Source organism: Enhydra lutris, unplaced genomic scaffold (genome assembly GCF_002288905.1).
Source record: "Enhydra lutris kenyoni isolate GAN:26980312 unplaced genomic scaffold, ASM228890v2 scaffoldscaffold47, whole genome shotgun sequence".
Classification (NCBI taxonomy): Eukaryota; Metazoa; Chordata; class Mammalia; order Carnivora; family Mustelidae; genus Enhydra; species Enhydra lutris.
In genome coordinates, this window is record NW_019154131.1 from 3,906,878 (window position 1) to 3,933,861 (window position 26,984).

Genomic DNA, 26,984 nt, shown 5'->3' on the forward strand with positions numbered 1-26,984 from the left:
TTGGAGATTCTGCTCATTTCAAACAGCTGTAATAAGATAGAAGTTTATAGGAACATATTAATTTATTGCAGCATTCAGAATGATGCACCATAAGTTAACTGATAATATTTCATTTAGTATGTGAGTGTTTTAAAGAAAAAAAGGTATTTCTGTTAAAAGTTAGGGGCTAACTAGCTTTGTGAAGATCTTCTTAAGATAAAGAATGTGAAAAGGTAGAGTAAAATCACTTGTATGGATTGAGTTTTCACATATAGTTTCACCAACATTTTTGTCTTAATGTTCCAGACTTGATATCACAGTAATAAAAGAAATACATTCATTAATACCATATATTCCCATCCTGAAAATGTTAGATGTATCTTAATACTGATTTCTATAATTTATGCAAAGTACACCCAAGAGGCAGTACACATTATTGGTTAAAAAGATAGATTCTGGAACCCGACTGACTAGGTTTTCAAATCCTAGTTCTGCCATTCAGGAGTGTGAGATTTGGGGGAATCTGTTTAACTTTATTTGTGCGTTCATTTTGTTATATGTGGAATCAACTAAAAGTAGAAACTGACTCATGGCACCACTGTAAGAACTGAATAAGTTAATATATGTGAAATTCTTATTATACCTCTTAATGTATGTATTAGTTACATTGATATTGTTTCTCTTTTCAGTAACTATCAAGAATTGCCAGACTTCTTCAGTTTACAATTGTTTTATTTGCATAGCATACTCAAACATTATATATACTCCATTCATATCAAATAACTCTTGGCACACAAATAAACATTTGTTACTGGGCCTCCTTCTCTGAAACCAGCTTGGATAAATCCATCCATCCAAAGCCTTGGAGTCATTTGACTTAAGTGCTACATGATGACTTAAGCACTATAAGGCAGAAGAGAAATAAAGGAAGTCCCTAAGTCTCATAGGGTATATTCTTTTAGATACTTTCCGAAGAAGCTCAGAAACCTGGAAATAGAGACAAGAGCTGTTTTGTTGTTGGTATTTGCCCCATTCTACCCCCAAAGGCTTGAAATCAATATTCTGATTTTTTTGGTCAAGTTCCTTCTTTGATGAAGAAATCTTTCCCACCAAAGTCCTCTACAGATGTCTGACCTTTGGGCAGAACTTCGGCAAATAATCAAAAGTACAGTAGGCCCCAATATAGTGAATGACCAGAAGGTGAGAAACAGTCTTACCTCCTCTCCATGCTCCCCATCTTTGTAGACCAGTTCATAGTTGGCAATGGTGTCTGAACGTGGAGGTGTCCAAGATAGCAAAATACTTGTTTCAGACTCAGGTTCTGCTTTGAAGTTTAGTGGTTGCCCTGGAACTAAAAACAGGAAGGCAAAGGACTGAGTTCATCATCACCATGAGCGTTCAGAAACTTTTCCATTAGTGCATCCATTTAAACCTCTCCAAATGTGTCCACACGTGTAGCTTAACGGACAGCTAGGTCCTTAACATTGTTTATAGTCCATTTTTCCTCCTTCAAGGTACAAGAATATTTTTAACATGGCACTTGTTCTTGATCAGTTTAAAATCTATATAAGATAGAGAGTTATCACACATAGAATAGAGCATAAATCTGATAATAAATCTGATCTCACAAATAATAAACTTACTTCATAATATTGTAATAAATGAGATGATTTATATAATGCATTTGTAATCAGTATTGTATAAATCATAACAAGTGCTAAATACATAAAAACCATTGTTATTTTACAACTGGGAATTTGTTCTTTAGCACTGCATTTCAGTTTCAAAATTATTTCCAGTTTGGTTTATAAAATCCCACCTTCGCTACATTAACAAAACCTACTGGTAAACCAGAATTATGTAGTATTTTTTTCTTACCAACCCACATTTTGAAAAAGAGGTTAAGAAAAAAAAAAAACTATCACTTATAAATAATTACTTCTAATCCCTAATTGACTTTCTCTTTTTTAAAAGGTTTTATTTATTTATTTGTCAGAGGGCCAGGACTCTGGGATCATGACCTGAGCCAAAGGCAGTTGCCTAACCAACTGAGCCACCCAGGAGTCCCAAGATACTCATTAATTTGATGCCTCTATGAACATACTTCCTAAACAGGGTATCTTTTTTCTCTGTAAGTATTTGCCCAGTCAAAAGACAATCAAAGAGCAAAAGCAAAAGAAGGGGGGAAAGAGGGAAAAATTAACAGGAAAATAGCAAAGTAAATAGAGAACACACTAGTTCTAAACGGGAAATACCAAACATGCTAGAAGGAGCAACAATGGAAGCCAAGAACAATCAGACAGATGGGGACGTCATGATTAGATGTTAATATTCCGATGATTAAAGGGGTTCTTAGCCTAAAAATACACACACATACGCATATGTGTGTGGTCACTTCTTTCTATCTACCTTTGTTTCCTTTTTTCTTTCTCCCAACTTCCACAGGTCTGAGAAGGAAGAAAGCTTTGTGATAACTCCTGACTTAACCAAACTGGAACACAGTATTGTCGAGAATTAAAAACATGAACAGAACTAAAGGGCTGCTCTCAGGATAATAATTGCTTGTTATGTATTCCTCCCTGCCTAATGCTAATAATAAATTGACATTAATTGAAAACATCTTGGGAATCTAATTAACTTTTTCTTAAACTGTTTACCTTTTTTGCTTTTAATTTGTCTTGAACAAATTCCCAGTGGGCCTCAATGTTTCATCCTTGTTTAGTGACACAAACTTCATTTGACCCTCCAATTCTATTAAGACACTTCTCCTTCTAAATAATGAATTAAACAGGCTCGGAGCTTCAGAGGGTGTACTGTTCATTTTATTCTTGAACAAAATAAGTAGTGGTCAGAGAACTTCAAATAATAAATACAAGGTTCTCCTTGTCTGCTCTATCTTGCCCTTTTTTTGAAGTGGTCTGGAGGGTAATTTAATTTTATAGATGTTAAATTGTGGTAGAAATACAAATGTCCAGGGCGCCTGGGTGGCTCAGTCTGTTAAGTGTCTGCCTTCGGCTCAGATCATGATCACAGGGTCCTGGGATCAAGTCCTCCATCTGCTCCCTGCTCAGTGGGGAGCCTGCTTCTCTGTCTGCCCCTCCCTCCCTGCTCCTGCTCACTCTCTCTCTCAAATAAATAAATAAAATCTTAAAAAAGGAAAGAAAGAAAGAAAAAGAAAGAAAGAAAGAAAGAAAGAAAGAAAGAAAGAAAGAAAGAAAGAAAGAAAGAAAGAAAAAAAGAAAGAGAGAAAGAAAAACAGATAAGTGTCCAGAGGTCTTAGGCAGATCACTTAGAGAGTATGGAAACCAGGTGGGGTCTGGGGTCAATGGGAAAGTGCCTGGCACACCTGAAGGAGTTGATAGTTTTCAGCACCAAGAGATTGCAGCTTTGTGCAGTGCTGGTCCAAGTTTGCCTGAACTGATTTTTCAACAGAAGTTGACAGTGAATCTTCTAGGTAAAATCTTTCAATTTTTAACCATTGGAAATTAATTGAATTAATTTAAATTAATTGAAAAACACGATAGGGGGCAAATTATGTCTATTGGCAAAATCCAGCAAATGGACCAGTGTTTTAAAAGATTCTTTTATTATATCAGGCTCTATGTTCATAAACACCTTAAAGTGCCACTACTTAGATCTCACTGGGAATTGAAGATTCACTTAGAGATGCTTCCTCAGAGTCATTTAGCCATGTTGAAACAACCACAATAAAACTGAGGCATCAAAGTAAAGGAAAAACGCTATGAAATTAATGGATTTATTTTTATATTCCTCAAACAGAGTAGTCTTAATGATAATATATGTATATGAAGAAGCACTTCAGAGGGCTCCAAATGGTCTTATTTCTCTGTATTTTATTATTTCTCTTCTACTTATTTCTCTGTACTATTTGGAAACACAGAGAGTACTTCATGTTCGGTCAGTTATGGTGGCTACAGATTCTATCTCCAAATGATCTCACAGTCTTTACAACTCAAAGTTATTGTCATTCTTTTACCTTCATTTCTTGTTTGTCTGTGTCTATTTTACAATTAAGAGCTTTTCTGTGTTGTAGCATTTCCCTCATCAATTAACTGAACATAAATTTTATAGGAAACTCCGAGATTCTGGAAACTCATGGAAAAAATTAAAAAGGCCCATCCAGAAACTTCAGTGCAATTGTTCTACATTAGCAAGGGAGATGTGATATTATTGACCATAAACCAAATTTAGAATTTAGATGTGGACAGAGGAAAGGGAGGTAGAACTTATAATTTTTCCTTAAACCTATATTCAAGAAATGTTTGTATTCTGTAAAGTGGTATCAAGATTGTACTTTTCTTCTTGATTACTTAATGTCCACAAGGAAATATAAACATGAACTATCAATTCCCCCAAACAAGATTATAATCCCATTGGTGAATGTAAAGTATTTGAGTAGTACTGCTATTATATTCCATATAAATATCTGAAGGCCACTCAAATGAAGAATGAAAGAGAGATGAAGGGAATATCTGTATGTCATCTGAAATGTTGATAATACTAGAAGAAATCAATACTTAAGTAAATATCTCTAAGGAGAAAAGGGTTATCATGTAGTAAGTGGCTAGCCAACAATTTCACTTAGCCATATTATAAATATGAACTATTATCAGAGAAAGGAAAGTCATTATTGCTAAAATACTTAGTATTTTAATAAGGTACACATTTGAAAATGTATCTAGCGTGTTGATAAATGATAACAATGACAAAAGCAATGGCCAGAGCTATAGAAGTGGTAAAGCAAAGCAAAATTCAAAACAAGGAGTCTGATTTATAAGTGCTAAAAATATATCATTGATAAAATAAGTACTTAATAGGCAAGCACCTGCACACATTTTATTCTCAATTGTCATTAAATGATCAGTGTGAAAAGTTAAATTTTATTACAGTTGTATTTACATCTAGAACTCCTTTACTCAAACTCCTTTTAGCTTCTTTGCTAAAACTATTTTAAGAATGCATTTAAATTGGACTCAGAAGTTAGGAAGTTGGAAATTAGTCTTTTTGTAATTTGCTTATTTAGACCTGTTGACATATACTAATTAAATGATTTAGTAAGTTCTGGAAACCTAAAATGTCATGTCTTTAAATGTCATAGTTTTCTTTTTGTTTGTTTGTTTTTTGTCCCCCTCCCCCACCCCTCCGCAATGCCCAGAATTTGGAGTAGAATGAGCTTCTTCAAAAAGTTTAAGGTCGGTACTACTCAGTATTTATTTAGTAAACAGACATAATTATTTTCCTTCTAAAAGCCTATACTATTAAATTATACACATAGAAATCAGTAGATTTTTCCCAAGAATCTATAAATGGACAGAAAAATTAGAGGTTTTCTAAAGAAAGAAAAAAGAAAGACATTAGGATTCAACAGATATATAATGGCTCCAATTAGCATGAACATCAGGCAACATTTTAGGGCGTTAGGTTTTAGATGTAATTTACTACATTCTTTGTAGTAAAACTGTGGACAGTTTTATTTGTACTTCTTTTATACAATATAGTTACCATATATTCTTATTATAATTATACAATAAAAATGTATTAAAAGACATCCTTTCAAAATGTGTATTCTAATAGTAGAAATCTTTTTCTAGCACAATATAAATTCTTCCCTTGACAACGACCATATACTGCATTCTCCATATTTTTAAGGTAAACTAGCGGCAAGTGACTGCACTGCCAAGAGTTAAAGCTATGGAAAAATTGGAAGATTAACCAGTGTTTCTAGAAAATAATTAATTCAGAGTCCAATTTTAAACAAAAATAGGACTGTTGGTGCCAGCGAATTAAAGATTAAAAAAATGAAATGAACATCTTTTAGATATAGAAGACATAGACATTTATACCTTTGTATCTATGAAATTAAAATATACTTGAGAAATTTATACATCTTAGTGAATTTTCATAGTCTTGGAAAGATAAAATTGTAGTAAAAATAATTATATCCTCAAATTTTATAAAGAATATTTCACAATGATTTTATGTTTTTCCCTAGCTATGATTCTAAGAAATATTTAGTCAGCAAGAAAAAAAAAAAAAAAAGGAGCAGCTCAGCATTTATTATATTAGAACTAACATCATTGTATTTGGCAGGTGTCCACTAACATCAAATGGCCTTTGTTAATTAAAGCTAGGGAACAGATCAAATCATTGTGCTATTTTGGAAGGTTTTCTTAGCCTATTGATCTTGGCAGGCACAAGTCATTATGTCATTATATATCTTCTCAATCAATGGGTATTAAAAGTACAACTATCAAACAAGGTTCTTGGAAATAATGTAAAAATACTCAGAGATTGGGAACAACTCTTCTAATGCATCTGTGACCCATTCATCCAGATTTTTCCAAGTTCAGAGTCCCTGATCACATTACTCAATTGTCCCTGTTGTAGCACTGCCTTAACTAAGTTATGGGTTAAGGCTTATGTCATATTATGTCCTTGGTGATGCAGAAAACCAAATATGTACTATTTAACATCAGTTCTATATCTTTAAATAAACTGTGACAAAAGGCATTATTGTCTGTCTTCTTGTTTCTGAATATAAAGATTCTCATGATCCCAAGGCTTCTTACATTTTAGGTGAATTTGGTTCCAGGAAGTATCTGGTATCTAAGATAGCTAAATCTTCCTGATATCAGGGAAAAAAAAAGTTATAAGACATTATGGATTCTTATGTTTAAATCTGTGGTTTGAAAACTTAGAACCAGATTTACCAATCAAGTATAATAACCTATGAAAAGAGGCATTCCTTTCTCTACTTGCAGATAAACCTTTTTTTTAATATCTAAATAGTTTAAAGTACTTTTGTACTAGGATAATATAACAGCTACCTCAAGTATTTTAGAAGTAAATTACATATAATTCTTTAATAAAGATATGAATAAATGAATGACTGTGTTTACTCTGTTTATTGAGCACCTGGTAGGCACAAAAATCTAGCAGGCACTGAAACTATCACAAAAACAGATTATTAATTTAAAAATAATAATGCTTTGAAGTAGCTAGGGTGCCTGGATTTAAATTCTGCTTTCCCACTTACCAACATTATGACCACACAAAACAAGTTCCTGAATCTTCTTCAATCCTCAATTTACTCATCGGCAAATGGGGTAATTCCACATCTAACAAACTGGGTAGTAATATTAGTACATGCAACACTCACAGTACGAGCATATGTAGCTGTTTTTATTATGATGATGATTATATAGTACATACTAAATTATAAACTATTTCTATCCATTACCTAATCTATCGCCCTGCAATGGATGGAAGTGTATTCCACAAAATTTCATATGTTGAATTCCTAACCCTCAGAATGTGACCTGATTTGGAAATAAGATTTTTGCAGATGTAATTATTTAAGATGAGGTCCCTTGGTTGGCCCTCATCCATTATGACTGGAATCCTTATGAAAAGGGGAAATTTAGACAAAAAGTCACACACACAGGGAGAACACAATGTGACAATAAGGCAGAGATCAGGGTGATGCCTCTCCAAGGCAAGGAATAGCCAAGATTGCTAGCAAACCAACAGAAGCTAAGAGAGAAGCCCAGAAGCTGCCCTGAGAAAGAACAAGTTCCATGTACCTTGATCTCAGACTTCTAGCCATTGGAAGGGAGAGACAGTAAAATTAAAGTTGTTCAAGCCACCCAGTCTGTGGTATTTTGTTACAGGAGCCCTAGAAACCAAATACTACCTCTAAACTCTATAAGGTGGTTATTATTTTTGATGGTAAGAAAACTAAAGTTCAGAGAAGTGAAGAAACTTGTCCAGGGTTATAGAGCTAAAAATGGTATACTGGATATAAACTCTGGTTATATTACTCTGAAACTAGGCATTTTTAAAAAATCACCACTGAGGGACACCTGGGTCCTCCCTCCCTGGGAGGAGGGAGTCAGTGATTTCAGTTCAGGTGATTTCAGTTCAGGTCATGATCTCATGGGTGGTAGGACAGTACTGTGTCTGGGCTCCATAGTCAGCAGGGAGTCTGTTTGAGTTTCTCTCCCTCTGCCCCTCCCTGCAATTCTCGCTCTCTCTCAAATAAATAAATAGATCTTTAAAAACTATATCACCACTGAAAAATTAGAACTGAAAGCGGAACACAAGTATATGTTCTTTGTATATACTTTCTTTTAACTTTAAATGGTTAGGGATCTGTTAAAATAGTGCAATAAAAAATAATCTCATAATAATTGACCAGTTTTAGTCAAGAAAAAGAACAGGAGGACAAGATGCTCAGATTTCTACACTTTCTAATATGAGATATATGGAAAAGTTAATTACAGTGTTTTCCCATATATTAATATAGCAAATAAGTACAGAAGAAATAGAAAATTCAAGTAGGGAAAATATATGAATGTTTTTTAGTATAATTGTGATAAGGTATATATATTACAGCTATCTTTCATATTATTAGAGAAAATAATATATCCATGAACAAATAGCGAGAACCCAATAACAGTATAAAAATAAAACAAAGTGAAGCAGGCTGTAAATATATTCTGAGATCTCTAGTAGCCAGAGAAAATAGGTAAACACTCTCAGTGGCATGATTCATAAAGAATAAAATATGAAAACAAGTCAGGGTTAAACACAGGTTTGTCTAGTCCTGACACCTCAGAAAATTTCATTCCCAAGATTACCAATGAGTTACACTTAGAGATTATAGCTATGTCCAATAATATGGTTTTTTATTAATATGTTTTTTTATCTATATTCTCAGAACAAACCAATAGCATACCACCAAAACACTGAGATTTTTTTTTAAGATTTTATTTATTAATTTGTCAGAGAGAGAGAGTGAGTGCACAAGCAGAGGGAACAGCAGGTATAGGGAAAAGCAGGCTCTCCACTGAGCAAGCAGCCCAATGTGGGACTTGATGGCAGGACCCTGGGACCATGACCTGAGCCAAACGCAGCCACTTAACTGACTGAGCCACACAGGTGTCCCCAAAACACTGAGATTAACACAAGTTACAAGATGCCAACACCTCATAGGAGTCAAATTAATAGCTCACACATGTTCAAGAATAAACTTTAAAAGTCATATCCTCAACCCAAGGCAAAATTGATCTCTTTGAATCAAAGACCAGAGAGGTCTCATATCCACTTATGAAAACAGAACCACTAGAACGGCCAAGGGCTTCTCCATAAAATAGTGTGATGTCTGCCTGAATGCCAATGAAAATGAGTCAATGAGATCCCAACGTTTGATTTAGGATCTTGACAACTGTCTTTCTCCACCCATGAAACCATACAAAGAAAAAAAAAATCAAAAATCCATTAGGAGCGTATTTTTAGTGGGTTGCTGCCTGGAAAATAGAAGACACTTAAATGTGTAAGTCTCCCTGACAAACGGTTTTATTTTTAACTTTATCTTGAACCACCCAATCTTTCATAATGAAATAATGAAATAATTCATATTTCATAATGAAATGAAATGGAATAATTTTGTGGGGGTATTCTATCAGAGTCACTAGTATAAAACAACATATTTCTATTCTCAAAATGCTGCATGGAGTGTCCATTCATCTATCTCATTCAGAAAAATCTTCAAGTCGCTTGGGTACAATTTTTTAAAAAAAATGCATCCCTCTGCTTAAAAGTATTACTTATTCTTTCAGGGGTCCATGCCTGTCCCACTCCAGATGCCTTATCTTAACCTCATTTAGAAACTCTAAGTCTCAAAAATTAAAATTCATAGTTATCTTTGTCCTTTCTTTGTTTTCACCATTCACACCTCTTAGTGGCTACTCCTTCCCTCCTGCTCTACTCCCCATCCACAACCAGACTTACCTCCTGTTTGAGTGATGACTTGTATGTCACTCGAAAGAGGACCATCTCCAATTGAGGTAAAAGCCAGAACTTTGACAGAATATGTTTTCTGGGGCACTAAGTTGCCAATAGTAGTGATTTGGCTGTCAGCTACATTATGCTTCATCCAGTTGTTGACGTGCTGAGTGGGATCCATTGTATAATAAACTCTGTATCCTTGGATCTGTCCATTTGGTTCTTCAGGCTCCTTCCACTGTACCAAAATGGTGGTTGAACTTAACATCCGCGCCTGGACATCCCGTGGGGCACTGGATGGTGCTTGTTCTGAGGTTTGCGTTAGCACAGGCTCACTGGGAGGTCCCCGCCCAATGTTATTGACAGCAACAACCCTGAATTCATAATCCGAGTAGGGACTTAGTCCAGCGACACTGTAACGTGTCGTTGCCACCCCATCAATTTCTTTGTAAGGTTCCTCAGAATTTTTAGGTTTATGTTGAATGATGTAGTAAGAGACAGGCTCAGGGTTCCCAGAGTCCCATGTCAACGTGATGCTTGTGGCTGTGCTCTCAGTCACTATAGGAGTTCCTGGAGGTTTGGGTAAGGCTGGGAGAAAAAAGGACAGTGAATATCCATCATCTTTAAGATATTACAAAGATCCATAAATTCTACTATTGGAATGAGAATTATTTATCTACTGAAGATTTAATTAGATTAAATTATAACAAAAGATTGTTTTGTAAGTGGGTAGGCTGTACAGTAAGATGCATAGGGGGGACAAATCCCATTTTACCAGAAGCACATTAGAGCCCTGTGATTTGAAGCTTGTGTTCAAATCCGCCAGTTATTAGCTATGTGATTCTGGATGCATGGCATAACCTCTCTTTGCTTTAGTTTTCACATGTGGAAAATGGGAAGAAATATCAGTGGATTGTATTGTATAGCTGGGTAACTGTATTTCATGAGTTTGCTGTGAAGATTAATGAGCTACTCCACTAATGTTCTCAGAATGTATCCAGCACCCTCAAAAAAATTAATTGCAATTATTATTATTACTATAACCAAGAGTTTGGCCAATTAGCTCTTTGCTTCAAGAAATACACAATATAACTAAATGACAACACTGAAAAGAACACAATTTAGAATATATTCAAATGACTTTAAATCACTATGGAAGAATAATACCAATATTGTTTTCCAGTTATAAGACATAGATAATATTACTATAATTTAAAAAAATAATAATAATCTAGGGGCACCTGTGTAGTTCAGACGGTTAAGCATCTGTCTTTGGCTCAGGTTATGATCCCCAGGTCCTGGGATCTAGCCCTGAGTCTTTCCCAGCTCAGAGGGGAGCCTGCTTCTCCCTCTCCCTCTGCCCTTCCCCCCACTCATGCTCTCACTCTCTCCCTTTGTCTCATTCTCTGTCTTTATCTCAAATGAATAAATAAAATCTTTTAAAAAACCCAAAATAATATAACCAAGAATTTTAAGGTAAAAAAGGATAATAAAATTTTAATTAATTTCAAATTCATGTTTTTAGTTAATTTTCAAAAATGTCGTTAAATTATATTCACAAATTTTTTTAAGTAGTTTACTATCTATATTCAATATCAGTAATACTTGAACTTGTACTACCAGCTAACTTTTGAGAGAAAATCCAGAATGTTACACCCAAATGATCAGTCATTTGTACCCTTTTTCCTTGTCAACATAAAGGCAAAAAGTATAGTACTCTCTAGAGTGACAGCTTTTCAAGAGTCAGAAACTTGTACTTGATTACAGGCATAACCTCAATACCTAGAATACTGCCTAGCAGTGTTAACTGAATGAATGCCTAATTGAGTGAGTCAGGATGCATTCTCCTCACTCTCTTCCACTTGCTATTTTTGTTTTGATTTACTTTTTGCCTACAGAATTCACCCTTATATTTATTTATTTTTGAGGTAGAGAGAGTAGAGAATGGCAAGAGCCTGGAAAACAAAGATAAGAAGTTGAACAAGATATTAGTTCATATGACTCCTGATTTTGAATTCTTGAAGGTCTTCAGTAAACCTTCAAATATTTGCAACTGAAATAGTTATTATAAGAAAGGTGATTCAATATTTGTATATTACTCTAAGAACTATAGAATGATAATATTTGGCCAAGGGATTTTACTGAAAATAATAATAAAAAGCCATTTGAACAAATGTTCAAATACTCTGGATCGGCATTTTTCAAAACAGTAGATGATCCAAATTTTCCTTAGATGTGTTTCTGAATTATTAAGGTAAGTAGAAATATTTCTAATTAAATATATGTTTACTGATACTTAACACATTAGTTTTGTTGTCACATTTATTGTACAGTATAGGTTTTGTGCCTATAATGTATGGATAAGTTTAAGTATGCTTAAAAGAGTTACCGATGCTCAATACAACATTACTATTTTAAATGACTAAATTGTGACAATGGCATGTACTTTTGTTCTTATGTCACATTACTGCTTTTTATATGGCATATATTTGATATATATGCTTGGTGGGGATATGACACCAATTACAATATGTGTGTTATATTTTTTAGGATCATATGTCCTGGAAGGCAAAGATAATTTGTGTTCATTTTTTCAATAGTTCCAGACATTTGCAAGAACCTAAAGTCACCCTCAGTCTGTCCCTTTTTACAAAAGTGTTCTAGAATTCTATAAACAATGATAAAAACAATTTGTGAAATTTATAACTTTTATTAAAGGTTATTATTAAACTTTTTAAAAGTTATTATCAAACTTTTTGTTTGTTTATAGGAAGATTTTATTTTTATTTTTTTTCCACTTTATTTTATTTTATTTTATTTCTTTTCAGTGTTTCAGCATTCATTGTTTATGCCCCAACTTTGGTTACATTTAGTGCACTTAAAGAAAATAATATTTCTTGAGCACATCATGTATAGAAGATGAGAAATAAACTTAAAATAAAATATAATGCTACTTACATTTTGATTTTTAACGATAAGACCCATCAAAATTTTACAATATCTATTTTAGATCATGTTGATTTAACTCTTTTTCTTTTGTCTTCACTGATTTGAGCAATTTATGTGCATTTTTCTATCATGCACTCTCACCAGGGCTCTGGATTAATATGAAACCTCTTTGCATCAGTTCTATCATAATGGTTGACAGTATCAACAGTTCTCATTTTGCCTGGTTAGTGCTTGGGCCTAGCTTATTGTTGAATATTTTGATGATTATCATTACTTAGGCTATCAGTCCTTTTAAGAATCTCCTTACCTATATATGTGTAGCTTAAATGATATCACAGATATTATTGGGATTTGAAAACTGAACTCAGATGAACTGATACATTTTAGAATTCCAGGGGTAGACTTTGTAGAGACATTAGTCAGGAGACTTGAATGTACCTAAACCCTCAAAGCAAAAACCATTAAGCTTACCTTTGACAGTGATCTGTGCTATTGCTTCAATGACACCCAGTGTTGACATAGCAACACAGGTGTAATTTGCTGACTGTCTCACATCATTCAGTTCTAGTACATTTCTTCCTATTGGCATATCATCTTCGGGTGTCAGATCTTCTGCCCCCAACATCCACTTCACATAAGGCATTGGTGACCCCACGGCCACACAGGTGATATTAACACTTCCACCTGGCATGATTTCATGATTAGTAGGTGGGATAGAGAATCTTGGTGGGACACGGCGAACTGGAACAAAACACAAGGGAAAATGATAAAATAAAAGGCAAGATAAAGTGGCTTATTAAACATATGACATGCACTGTACAAACACAATTAAACAATTGAAACATATTGTGGATTTTCCAAAAACAAAACAAAGAAAAACTGTGGATAATACAGACCATACAAGTATGGTATGTGTATACACAGAAAAAAGTATTTAGTTTAGGCATTGATATCTTAGACACATTCATACAAAAGTTGATTCAGACCTACAAGGGCCCCACAAAAAATAAAAACAAAAACAAAAACAAAACAACAACAACAAAAAAACTATCTACAAACTAACAATACATAAACATCATGCATAAGATAAACACAAAAACATACACATGCATGCATATAGCAAAGGTCCTATGCATGCATGTATATGCAGAAAAGGGGCTGGAAGGTCACCAGCAGATTTAAGTTGAGTATCAAAACCAACTTCAGTGCTGTGCACTTCCAGTTGATGTGAATGTATGTGTGGGACCACACTGTCACATCCCAACCCTGGAAAACATCATCTAGAGGACACGGAAAGTGCAATTTATTTGCTTTCAGACTCAAGAGTAGAAGCAGCCTCAAGACCTCACACTAACACTGGAACAGACACAGAAATATACACAAATATCAATTTATGCTCACAGAAGAAGAAACAAATCCAATGCCAGTAAGGATACTGGATTGGGTCAGGCAAGGCATGCACAAGATGAAGTCTCAAGGCCCGTGCTTAGGACAATGGGAAAAACAGCTGGAATCCAAGACAACAATGACAAAAGAAGAAATAACAAGGTAACAGCACTAAACATAAAGGAAGGAGATAAAGTACAGTGATTGAAACAGGGATTTAAGGGATGACAGGGCTCAAAGAAGGAATACATTAGATTAGGCTAGGTTGTCAAAGGTAAGGATTACAAATTCAGGAAGGGAGCTGGTATTTCACATTTAAGATTCTACTCAGTTCAATCTAAGGTTTCTAAGGTAAAACGACATAGATGATGGTTACAAAATCGAGTAAGAGGCTTTTTATGCCTACATTCAAATGGTAGGACACTGGGTTTAAAACATACAATGAAACAGAACATTGAGAGAAGAGGTCATATTAAAGCAATGCAACACAGAAAATATTACCAAGCAATTAGAGTTCAGTGTTCCTGCTTCAGATAATCTGCATGTTTATATGTGCTTAAGTACATGTGTCTTGGACAAAGAGAGGGCAAGAGACAAATGGGCTTCATCTTGGGCTCTTATTGGCAAAACATTACACCAAGAGTATTTTAGATCAAGAGGTAATCATTAGGAACATACCTTAAATATGAATAATACAGTGATTTTTTTAAATTATAGATAAGTTAATAAACAAACAACCTCATAACCCCAAGAAAATGATATGTAAATAATTCTGTCTGTAAACTTCTTGTCTGTCGTTAAGTTGGAGATAAACTTCTGTTGATTCAAGAGGGCTCGCTGTGATGGCCTCACAGGTGAATGACAGGCAGAGAAGAAAGAGTTAAGCATGCCTCCTGCAGCCAATTCACAGGTTACACAAAGCAAGCAGGAGCCACTGGAGACTCTAAGGTGTCAAAGAACATATCAAGAAAATAGAGGAGAGTTTAGACTTCATGCTTGGGATTAGGGGAACAACTACAAAAAGTCATTCTATGGGCAGCAGGCACCTTGTACAACAAAAATTAAGGTGAGGCAGGAGACGGGAAGAGTGGGGCAGGAAGGAAAGCAGGAACACTGACTGAGCTCATGGGACCTGAGAGAGTTAAGTGTTACCAGTTACCATGCACCCAGGTACATTCTCGCCCATCATGCACCACAGTTAGATACCGCCAGCAAGCACCGGAAGCCATGGCCAAGGGCATTCTCCGCTAAAACATACCATTAACCAAAAGAAGACCACAATGCAGCTACATTCATTTCATTTGTATTCTTTGTTATTGGTTTAATTAAGAGTTTTGTAAGGTGGGTAAAAAGTAAAAAACACACCAACCTTCTCGCAGCTCTGAGGGATGTAGGGGGTTTGATGCAGAACACAATGAAATGAGGAAAGGAGAAAAACAAGGGAAACACAGAGAGAGTAAAAAGGCCATATCAAGGCTTTCAACTGCTACTTGAACATCTTTACTTGCTCTAGTTAATCCTTCCTACCTCAGCTGAAAACGTTAGCAACACCTCATGGACTTATATGGTATAGAAACAATAGCTAGCATCATTTTGAAATTTTTCCATTAAAGAAGGTTCACATGCCTCATGCAGTAAAGGAGGTCACCATTGTAAGAAAAAAGGTTCAAGGGGCTTTCAAGGAATTTGGAGAAGAAATGGTTTTCTTCATATTCTCCCACCCCAGACTCTAGAGAAAGATAGGAGAGGAAAACATCCCCACAGAAAAATTATTACCTCAAACGAAAATTTCAAAATCAAGCTAGATATTTTCCTAAGGAAACCCATCTTAAAGTAACTTAAAGCCCTCACAGTCTTTAATTCCCACCCCCACCCATGCCTTTTGTGGTTATTCACAGACATGTAGACCAGGAATAAGAGCATTTCCACTGGACAAAAAGCTATAGGAACCTGATTTGGAAAACTCTGGGGAAGAAGAAATACTTCTTTCTAATTGAAATGAAAGGTACCGACATTCATAAGCTCAAAATGTAACCATTTATATTACTTTATGAGAAAATATGAATGTATCTTCATAAGTCATTCTTGTCCCAAGGACAAGTATCATTACTTGTTAAAAATACAATCAGGGTTCCAAGGCAATGGAAAATTAAACTTTTCAGAATATTAATAACTTTTTAAAATATGTGTAAATATATGCACAGACATATACACATACATAATATCACCTGTTCATTAATTTTAAGAAGTATTAAAAAAAGGAATTACAACTGTGCTATTTTCACGGAGCACCTTTTCTTTTTGTTTGTTTTTTTGTTTTTAAGTTAGCAGCTTTATCCTTATAGCTCTGCAGCAGAGGTCTTGAAGACATAAACACCTTTATGCTTGGAGTTGCACAGAAAACTGATTAGTAACACACCAAGCAATTATTTCAGAGTTTGGTAAGGAAACAGAAGAGAAACAGCAACAGAAAAAAGAAGGAAAAGAAGAAAACTTCAAACAAATGCCAAGCATAGTTCAATCAATGCAGTCAAAGTAAATCGAGATGTAAAAATGCAAATATACTTACAAACTGCAAGCCTCAGGATAGGTTTTACTCAAAAGTTGTCAATTTTTTTTTTAAACAATAGGGTCAAGATCTTCAATTCTCTATTTGCTAAAATGCTTCCCCTACTGTAATTATTTAGTGTATCAGCTTGATACCTACTGACACAACAACACACATCTCATGGGTCTCTCAACTCCCCCTGAGCCTTAATGAAGAAGCGATGCCAGGGTGACGTCATTCCTACCTCTGACATATAAATTGGCAGGGGCAGAATAGCGAGTGCCCGCGCTGTTGGTGGCAACACACTCATATTTTCCTTGGTCAGATTCTTCACTCTGTTCGATCTGAAGGGCGCCTGTATGGATATAAAATATAGTGCCAAAGAGATGGTCAGAGAAGGCTTTCTCAGTGCAGAAAGCTAAACCTCTTAACAATATGAAAAGCCCTGCAAAGCGAAGGTCCGCTCAGCGTCGTTTCAATCTCTCGCTAAGGTGCACAGACAGAAAATGATGCGATGAGAAAAACATATAGAGATTATTTTTTTTTACATCATCAATGCTAGCATAAGAAAACAATTATCTCTTTTCCCGAGCAAGACTTCTAGTCATAATTAATACTCTCATTTCCTAGACTAATAAAATGAAGATGGGTGAGACTGCTTCAAGGAAGTATGGCTTTTAAATCAAACAAAAGATTAATTTTTGGTTTTGTTTTGTTTTGTTCCATTTTGGTACCAAAAGTGGCGCAAAAGATAGGTACGCTCAAAAAAAACCAGGCCGGGTTTTCAAGAAAGTCTTCTGCTGAAGAAAGGCAAAAATACGCAGCAAGTACAAAAAGGCTGCACAAAGCAAAAAATTAAAATTAGTCATTATATGTTATGAAAATATTACTTAAAGAAACAAAACTCCCTTAAGACATGCAGATTTTGAAGAAAAGAAAGACAGTTTGCCACGACTTACAATCATTTATCACATTTGCTGAAAAACAAAGAGCAGTTGAATTAGAGGGTTTTAAAAAAAGTTAAAAAGCACGGCCTATGCCAGCGAGGAAGAGCCAACCAACCACTGCTTGAGGACCTCGAGACGGATCCCCTAAGACACCCATCAAAATCCACCAGTGGGATTAGCAGTGTGGTGTCACAAAGCCCCAAGAAAAATACAAAACAAGAATTCTAAAAGAAATGAACACTGAGTCAAAGTATGAAAAACCAGCAATATCACATACCACCAAGAATACTGAGCACCTTTTGTTTCCATAGCCTGAAGGACAGAAGATCCAAAAATCCAGAGGCGAGTAATCCAAGAAAAAAAGAAGTGGGGGAAAAAAGCATTGCTGTCAGGTTGTAGGCGAGTGGGATCAGGTGGAAAGGGGAGTCATTCTTTGACTTTTAAGACAGTAAGAGAAAAAAGAATTGAAGAACAAAAGCAAAAACCTTTTGAAAGATAAAGACAAAAAGCAGATGTTCCAGGCTGTCTTCTGCATGTCTGCCACTGTTCTCCAGACCATCTTGGCTTTGGTCCAGAACAAGAACAGCTAAGGAAGAAAAAAAATGATCTTTTTTTTTCTCCAGTTGGACAAAAAAAAAGGAAAAAGAAGAAAAAAAAGAAAAAAAGGAAAAAGGAAGAAGAAGAAAAGGAAAAAAAGAGGGACAGATGGTACGCTGTGACTGGTCTGTGGTCTAGAGACCTGGATATGCTTTCTTTGAAGCATATCACAACTTAAATAATCATTTCTATAAAGAAAGAAATGAACAAAACAAAGAGAAAAGGAAAAGAAAAGGAAAAGTCACAATATGAGAGTCACTGATCATAACCAAACAGTACAAAGGGAAAAAAATAAAGTTGATGGACATATTATTGGAATGATGTTGAAAACAGGACAAAGATGGGAGTGATGAGAGGACAGAAAGAATGAGCAAGATCATTCTGTGAACGTTAGTTCAGCACTCTTACCTCTTATTGGTGTACCACCTGGGTGGATAATATGAATGCAAATAAGATTAGAAAGAAGAAGCATTAGTACGAGAAGGAGGAGGCTAGGGCTGGGGAGAAGAATTAAATTAGATTTACAGAATTAAATAAGGTTTTAAAAGAAACTTGAATTACTATACTGGTAAAACAGGAATATATTAGATAGTATTATTAGATTATAAAAAGCAAGTTGCATTATACCACAGAGGGCAAAGACCACAATAGGCATCATTGCCTTTCTCAGAGAAGCAACTGAGTTCTCAGGTCTGGGGTCATATCGGGTTAGAATTATATCTATATGCCTCATAGTCTTAAAAAAATAAATAAAAACTAAACAATACTTTTTAAAGACATAGTTTAGGAAAAATACTGGCTAATCTATTTAAGTATATATATAGATATATATATATACTTTTATAGGAAATACTAATGATTAGAAACAAACACTGTTGTTTGAATATCTTATGCTTCTCACTATGCTACATTTGTGTGATACGACTTGTGTACTATTTTATTTTTCTAGACAGTGTTCTTACAATAACAGTTTTGTGGATGTGTGTGTGTGCGCGCCACTACCGAGATCTGGTGTCTACACTGACAGTTAGTAAAATGCATGCCATGCATTTTATTAATAATAATAAAAATAATAATAATAATATTCTGGATATGGAAATTAGTGGGGGTGAAGTGCGCTTCAGAACTAAGCACTTACCAATAGATTCTGGAGATTTAAATACGGAGAGAAGAAAGACAGCATAAAAATATTATTATATTCCTTATAATTTGGTACAAATTTTTCAGAGTTAAAGCTTTATATACTAAATCATCTATGTTACATGTGAATAATTCTTTATTTACAATAACAGAATGCTAATCTATACAATTCTGCTGACAACAAGCAAAAGAGGCAGTTAACAAGACGCTTTAACATCACAGGACAGGTCAAAAGCTGAGAATTCTGGGAAGACAGGCAGTTAAGTTCAACAACTTAGAATTCTATATCAATATTACTCCCAACGTCAAAGTAAACAGCTCATTACTACATGTCCCAGGGAGATCACCTAGGGACAGGCTCTAAAATTTAAGAAATTTAGAATTATCTCTATTTTTTAATCTAAAGAGAGCAAAGGAATGAACTTGGGATGGGGATGGAAAAGGGACAATAGGGCAGCAGGGAGAGAGAGAAGGAAGCAGCAAAAGCTGGAGTCTACACCAAAAGCAGACTTCTGTAGATCCAGTCACTGGAGGGTTCAAAACTCTTTAGTGTGGGCGCACACTACTGTGGCTTATGTGTAGAAAATGCTCACTCACAATAATATAATAATAAAGTTAATAAAAATCCCCTCCTTTCATTGGTACTTGGTAAAGGACTTTTGCAAAATACATCTGGTTACTCAGGAGATAACATTTCTGTGGTTTATGTATTAGTGAAAAGAAAGCGGATGTGACCAAACTTACTAAACTTTGGTACTCTGATGAGTTCAAATGCAGAAAAGGCAGATAAAACACACTTTAGTAAAACTAAATCATTTTAGTGTTTAATATGAATCTTTTGGTTTTTAATGGGTACAACCATTGGAGCTCCTTGCAAGATCTGAATGAAGTCCAATGTTGAAATTTTTTTTTTCAAAAGAAAACAGAGAAAGAAGAAATAAAGAGGAGAAAATGGATCCATCAAATACTGCAGAAAAGCAGTAAATTAAAAATTATTAAAAATACAGTCACAGCAGTGAGCAATGTGGATTAAACAGAAGCTGCAAAACAGAGAGAGAAAGACTCTGAAACAGGCTATGACATCACAAACATGGACAACACATTAAATAACAGAGAAAGAGAAGAGGGAGAAAAATCAGTACCTAAAAATTAAAATAAAACAAAATTAAAATTAAAATAAAGAGAGAGAAAGCTAAAAAAAAAAAAAAAAAAATTCTCTAAGAGTTAGTGGAAACAGTAACAAGACCCTACCTGATCGTAACTGCTTAATTCGGCCATTGTTGTTGCTTGTGTCGACAGGTAAGAAATCTTTAAACCAAGTTATTTCTGGATCCGGATTCCCACTGGCTGCGCAAAGCATGGTGGCAGTGCGTGTACGCTCAACCACCTTCAACTGTGGGCCCATGTCAATTGTAGGGAAGCCCCTGGGGATTTGATCCTCTGCAAGACAAAAGGTGATACAAACATTATGTTAACAAGTCAGAGGGCCAAGATTCAAGAGCTATTGTCCATTCATCTTTCCCCTTACCTTACTCAGCATTCGAGAAGCTAATACAAATCGGACAACATTGCACTATCAGATTAGGACACAGTCACAATGTTGCTCCTGGCCAGAAGAATACACCATCCGCATATGAAACAAATAACCTAACAAATAACTAAGACAGATGTGCTAAAGTCCATAATTGATGGAGAGAAAAGAAATTACAGGATGTATGCCTGAGGAGGTCAGTGAGTACCAGAGGAGGCTCTGAAATGGGCCTTTAAGAACAAGAGGAAGTATATTCCTCACATTAAGAGAGTATTTTCCTCTATTCCAAAGGCTTATAACATTTTCAGTCACTAAGAGTTAAATTCCTAAATTTTGAATCCTCAGCTCATCCAAAGTTCACTTCTCCCTAACCTACACCAAAATTGTCCCAGATCAGGACATCTGGATGGTTCAGTAGGTTAAGTGGTTGCCTTCAGCTGAGATCAGGATCCCAGGGTCCTGGAATGAGCAGAGTATCAGGCTTCCTGCGCAGCAGGGAGCCTGCTTCTCCCTCCCCCACTCCCCCTGCCTGTGCTCTCTTTCTGTCAAATAAATAAATAAAATCTGAAAAAAAAAATTGTCTCAGATCTTATATCTTGCAAAATTAAAGTCCTCTTAAGTCCCCTAAGCATGATGATCACATTACTAACTGGCATTATTGGCTCTTCCAGCCAGCATTAGAAAGGTGTATTCTATCTTGAAGAAATTTTGATTTGAAGGAATTTCAGTTATGTGAGTAATGATTTTCCAAATTAGAACTTGGCTGTTTGAAAATCATTGTGAAACATTTTAAATTCTCACTGGTTCTGGCATTAATTTAACAAACCCTCCTTCATGACCTCTGATTAATTTTCAGGAGCCACCAATTCCAAAATTACTCAAAAGCACAAACACCAGTGAGAGAGAAAAAAAAAAGAAAGAAAGAAAGAAAGAAAGAAAGAAAAAGAAATCACCAGATGTGGCACCTCACTTTCCTTAGATATAGCCTACCATTTCTGGCATGAGCCTATGAGTCTTGCTGAAGTCTGGGTTATAATTTCTAGGGAAAAGTGCTCCATTTTGATGCTTTCATTGCGTTGTCAGTCAGATCTATGTGTTCTCTACTCCCTCCCCTCTATCATTACAGGATAAACTCAATCTCCTAAATCTAGCTAGCAAAAATCCTTTTAAATCAGGCCCCATTTTTCTCAGCCTCTCATGGATGATATCTCCCATAGGAAAGTTTCTTCTGCTCACACTGTAATTCTTAACCGTTCCCCAGACAAATCATGTTCACTAAGTACTCTGTGTCTCTGAAAAGCCATGCAGCCAAAATCACCTTCTTGGTAATAAAAAGCCTTTCAAATATATTTAATATTTCCCTCCTCAGAGCTATCGTGTAGTAACTAAAATCAATTTTCCTGTACTTATTATCATCAGTTTATCTCCCTACACCATGAATTCTTCCATGTCTCATTTATATCCAAATCCCTTGCCATCAAACTAGTCTGGATTACTAGAATTTTTTTTTTTTTTTTTTTTTTTTTTTATAAGAGAGAGAGGGAGAGAATATTAAGGAGGTTACACACTTAGCACAGGAGCCTGACACAGGGCTCAATCTCACAACACTGAGATCATGACCTGAGCTGAAATCAAGAGTCAGACCCTTAACCAACTAAACCACCCTGGAGCCCCTGGATTACTCAAATTTGGGTAGAACCTCCAATGATTCCCAAGGTTAAATATAAATATATATACTAGTGACTAAAAACTGAAAAGAAAAAAAAAAAGTTTTTCTACTACATATAGTAGAAAACTACTTCTGGTAAAGAGTTGGTCAGAGAAATAGCTCAGGATTACAGAGATAGATTTTGAATGAATAAAGGTCAAAATATACCAAAGAATAAAACTCCCAATAAAGGGAAAGTTTCCCTCAACAACAACTCCAGATTATTGTAAGAGAAATTGTGGAGCCAAGAGAACAGGGAAAAGTGGGGACCCTGGCTCTCCTGCAGGGAGATAGAAGCGGCTAAGGCAAGTTGAGTTTGACCTCTCAATTCACTAGAGAATATTTTCCTGTCCCACCAGCTAGTTACAGCTAGATAATTAAAAAAAGTTATAAAAATAATTCACCTTCAATGAGCTACATTTTATTTAACTTGAAAGCTATGACTGTTTTGAGAAAGCAGGAATACAATCTGTTTATTTGAATGTTCACACATCATCAGCCAAGCAGAAGTCTATGGTGGACAGGTGTCAGAAACAATAGCTAAGAATGAAATTTCAAGGTGATTTTTCAGGGCTCCAAGTCGGAATGTTAAACATTGCAAATGGAACAGAGCATTTTGCAAATCAGACTAATTTTGATAACCTACTCCATTTGAGTTCCATCAGGCTGTCCTTTATGACTTTAAAGGTTTCATCAATATGACATATTTACATCTATAGCATTGTTCTACTGTTACTTGAAAAACAAAAGCGGAACGATCAATAGCCATTGTACCATACACATCGTATTAAACATCTCACTTGGCAGCTACTGGGATAAAATGCTTCAAAGGATAAAAAATAATTTACTTCAAGGGCTCCAAAGTCAACTACACTGGCTTAGTTACCTAGAAATGAGTTTTTTAAAAAGCTCTTAAACTTTGTTGTTATTTTCCATATTTAAAACCACCAATTTAGGTTAATAAAAAATCATCTTGAGATTCTTGAATTGATTCTGCATTTCCCAGGGCATTGTATCTACCCCCAAGACTTTGAATACTAGTTACATTAGCATCCATTAACATTGACCTACTAGTCATTACTTTTCTCAGGTTCAGCTCTCTGAAGAACCAAGCCAATATTCAGTACCAAGTGGCAAGTGTCAAAGACTTAAGATTGTTGCACCACTTACTAAAGGTTCCTACAAAAGAAATCTAGAATTAATAACCATTTATAAGAAATGAAGTCCTCACCTTGGGGAAAGCTGACAAAATAGACTTGTGCCCTACCAAAAGCAGTCTAATATATTTGCATGACCTTTATTTCCTTCTTGGCTCATAAAGAACACTCCAGAGCCCCCTTTTCATATACATAAGTGCACAACAAAGATAATCTTTCTTACATACTAATCGGACAGTGGATGTAAAGAGTGTTCCTTTCTTATTTTTAATAAGGGTAATTAAATTCTATCCATCCCCCTTTTGCACAGAATCTCTTTGAATGTACTATCTTCATTAAATTTTCATGAGAAACATCACAATGAAACAGATTCAAGTAGCCAGAACGCTTACACATTGACAGATGTGGCTTGTTTCCAATTTGACTGTCAGGTATTTGGCAATAAAACTCAGTATTCAACATAAAACGAACTGTAGAAATAATGACATTTCTAATTGGAATGCTTATCTCAGTGGGTGTAGTTTAGAAGATGTTAATTGCTTTTTTTCACCTTCTACATTTATTAGTGATTTATATAAAATATAAATTGGCCATTTGATAACATCAATTTTGATAGCTCATCAAATGTGTACTACCAGGAACTTGGGGGGAAAAATCAATAACTTTTATATCTTAACCACATAGACTTTTACAGAAAAAAAAGCAGCTATCAAAAATCAACAAATTGTCAATATGTTAGCAGCTTTAAACTTTTACATGAGGTGAAAAGAAAAACATTTTGTCCTATTCATTAATGTGCTCATTAAGCTTTAAAGTGCCTTACTTATCACTGTTCCATATTAATATTCAATCATGCAGAATTAGCTATTAATTCATCAACAATTTAAATCAGACTTGACCTTCACAAAGCCATTTGGTCTGTCATTTTGAGAGGCCATTAAAGGGCAGATTACTACATACTTGTGCTTAGTGAATCATGGAAGTCGTACATATTTTGTTTGGAACGGCAGCTATAATAGACCTGGAAATACAGCACATTCTTTGACTCTGTTTGGTGTCTTAGTGAAATATGCTGATATGAAGCATACAGTTCCATTAAGGAAAGAGAAACATGAATGTTAGCATCTTCCGGAGTTAACTTCCCATTTCTGCAGAACTTGTGTTAATAACCCCTGACCTACCCAGGACCTGAGTGGAATGTATGGGGAAAAAATCTAATAGTGTTTTGTAGGGACTCATGTTTTAGATATCTGTGAATCATCAAATAAAAGTTTTTGCATAATTTGATCAGTTAAACTACTTTCATTGTTCATCCATAAAAAAAATTTTAATGATATTTTTACTTGCGTTCCAATTCCACAAACACTGAACCTCTCTTATTTGATAGGAAAACCTCAAAACTAAATTGCCTGCTAAGACCAAAGCCTTCTTCCAAGGTGGCCCAAGCAGTTCATTTTGCCAAATCTGGCTGAGACTCTAAATGAATTCAAGTCGACAGGTGCTTTGACTCTGGTCCCAAATGATTAAAAGACGTTTTCAGTGAAGGACTGTTTGCCATGGTGCTACATTTCCAATTCATCATGTCAAATACATCAACTTTTACAAAAGCAGTATTAAAAGATTTGGCAAATACACCTGGTCATTTAGATACTATGAACAATGTAGAGGTTCTGATGAGAATGATAATGCCATAAAATGAAATCAGAATCTGGAGGAAGAGATAAGTTGTTGTTGTTGTTCTTTCCTTAGAGAATTCAGCCCCCCTCATTTTTCTGAGTACCAAGCAATTCACAGTGGCTCCTTGTTTGAAGCCTTCAACTGGTGTTATCAATCAACCCCTTAATAAGTCAATGAGGGTGCTTGAACTCAGAAGCTCATAGAAGGCAGGGCTCTGTGTTTTTTCCTTTGTAACTGTGACAGTGTACAATGAACATTTGCAAATACACATGTTTAGGGAGTTGTGGCAAACATTTCAGCACTCACTCATGTGGCATCTCTGAATTCCTACTGAGTTTATTTAATGTCATTCATTTAAACAGTTAATCATTCTTTTAAAAATATTTTTATTTAAATTCAATTAAATAACATATGCTGCATTATTAGTTTCAGAGGTAAAGGTCAGAGATTCATCAGTCTTCTATGTTACCCAGTGCTCATTATATCACATGCCCTCTTTAATGTCCATCACCCAGTTACCCTAATCCTCCTTTCCCACCCCTTCAGCAACCCTCAGTTTGTTTCCTATGATTTAGAGTCTTTTATGATTTGTCTTTCTCTCTGGTTTCATCTTATTTTATTTTTTCCTCTCTTCCCCTATGATCCTCTGTTTTGTTTCTTAAATTCCACATATCAGCAAGATCATATGATAATTGTCTTTCTCTGATTGACTTATTTTGCTTAACTTAATACCCTCTAGTTCCATCCACGTCATTGCAAATAGCAAACAGTTAATAATTCCTTAATGGTTTTGTGGCTATACATGTGGCCTCCCCAATTTGGTTATAAGTCGAAGAGACATAAGACTATCTTATAACTACTATTTTTTATAGTGTCTTAAGTAGTATGAGACTTACAGACTCACAAAAATAGTCGTTAACGGCTATTTACTTTTATAGTCATAAGCTTTATTTAATTAGTAAGCAATTTTCATTTGTTGAGATATGCAATTCATGCCTGCCTTTTTATAATTTAGCGCGGTCGTTGCCCTGGAAAAACACAATTCAGTGCCTGCTTTATCTAATTTTATAGAAAGACTCCCTCCATATACTGGTTGTAAATTGCTACAAGTCGAACTGCAACCACATAACAAAAACATTACATGTAAACACAATGAAACTCAAAAGAATACAACAAAATGTGTATGTATGCTCTGTTATGTCATCTTTGGAAAAATGAAATTATTGATGTTCAAACTCACGATAAATCCCAAGTGAATCACTCAATTGTATGTTGAGGCAACCACTAAGGGTCATCTTTCATTGACAGGAGCAAATATTCCTCAGCAGCTAGATATCCTAAAGCTTTAGGCATTCACAATGTAATCCTAGAGAAGCTCTAAATTTTGTTTTTGTTTTGAGGGATGAAGGCATTAAGGAAAGTTTTCACTAAATTAGAAAAGTCAAATGTTAGATGGATCATATAAAGAATGTTTTCTTAATAAAAGTGGTAGGCCTTTTAAATATAATGAAAGATATCTTTACCTGCTAAAGAAACAGTACTAATCTATGCCACACAA

At 35.1% G+C, this 26,984-nt stretch overlaps 1 protein-coding gene across 1 annotated transcript in view; it reads right to left on the minus strand.

Annotated features, from left to right (window-relative positions):
• LOC111156597 (protein tyrosine phosphatase, receptor type D) overlaps positions 1-26,984 on the minus strand; it is a 406,803-nt gene that overhangs the window by 176,708 nt on the left and 203,111 nt on the right. The window contains exons 4-11 of the mRNA XM_022517585.1: positions 20,605-20,793; positions 19,352-19,360; positions 18,622-18,639; positions 16,914-17,024; positions 15,491-15,502; positions 13,207-13,476; positions 9,793-10,374; positions 1,197-1,330 (exon numbers count right to left, since the gene is read on the minus strand). Coding sequence (XP_022373293.1) covers positions 1,197-1,330; positions 9,793-10,374; positions 13,207-13,476; positions 15,491-15,502; positions 16,914-17,024; positions 18,622-18,639; positions 19,352-19,360; positions 20,605-20,793 — 1,325 coding nt within the window. The remainder of the gene's footprint in view (positions 1-1,196; positions 1,331-9,792; positions 10,375-13,206; positions 13,477-15,490; positions 15,503-16,913; positions 17,025-18,621; positions 18,640-19,351; positions 19,361-20,604; positions 20,794-26,984) is intronic.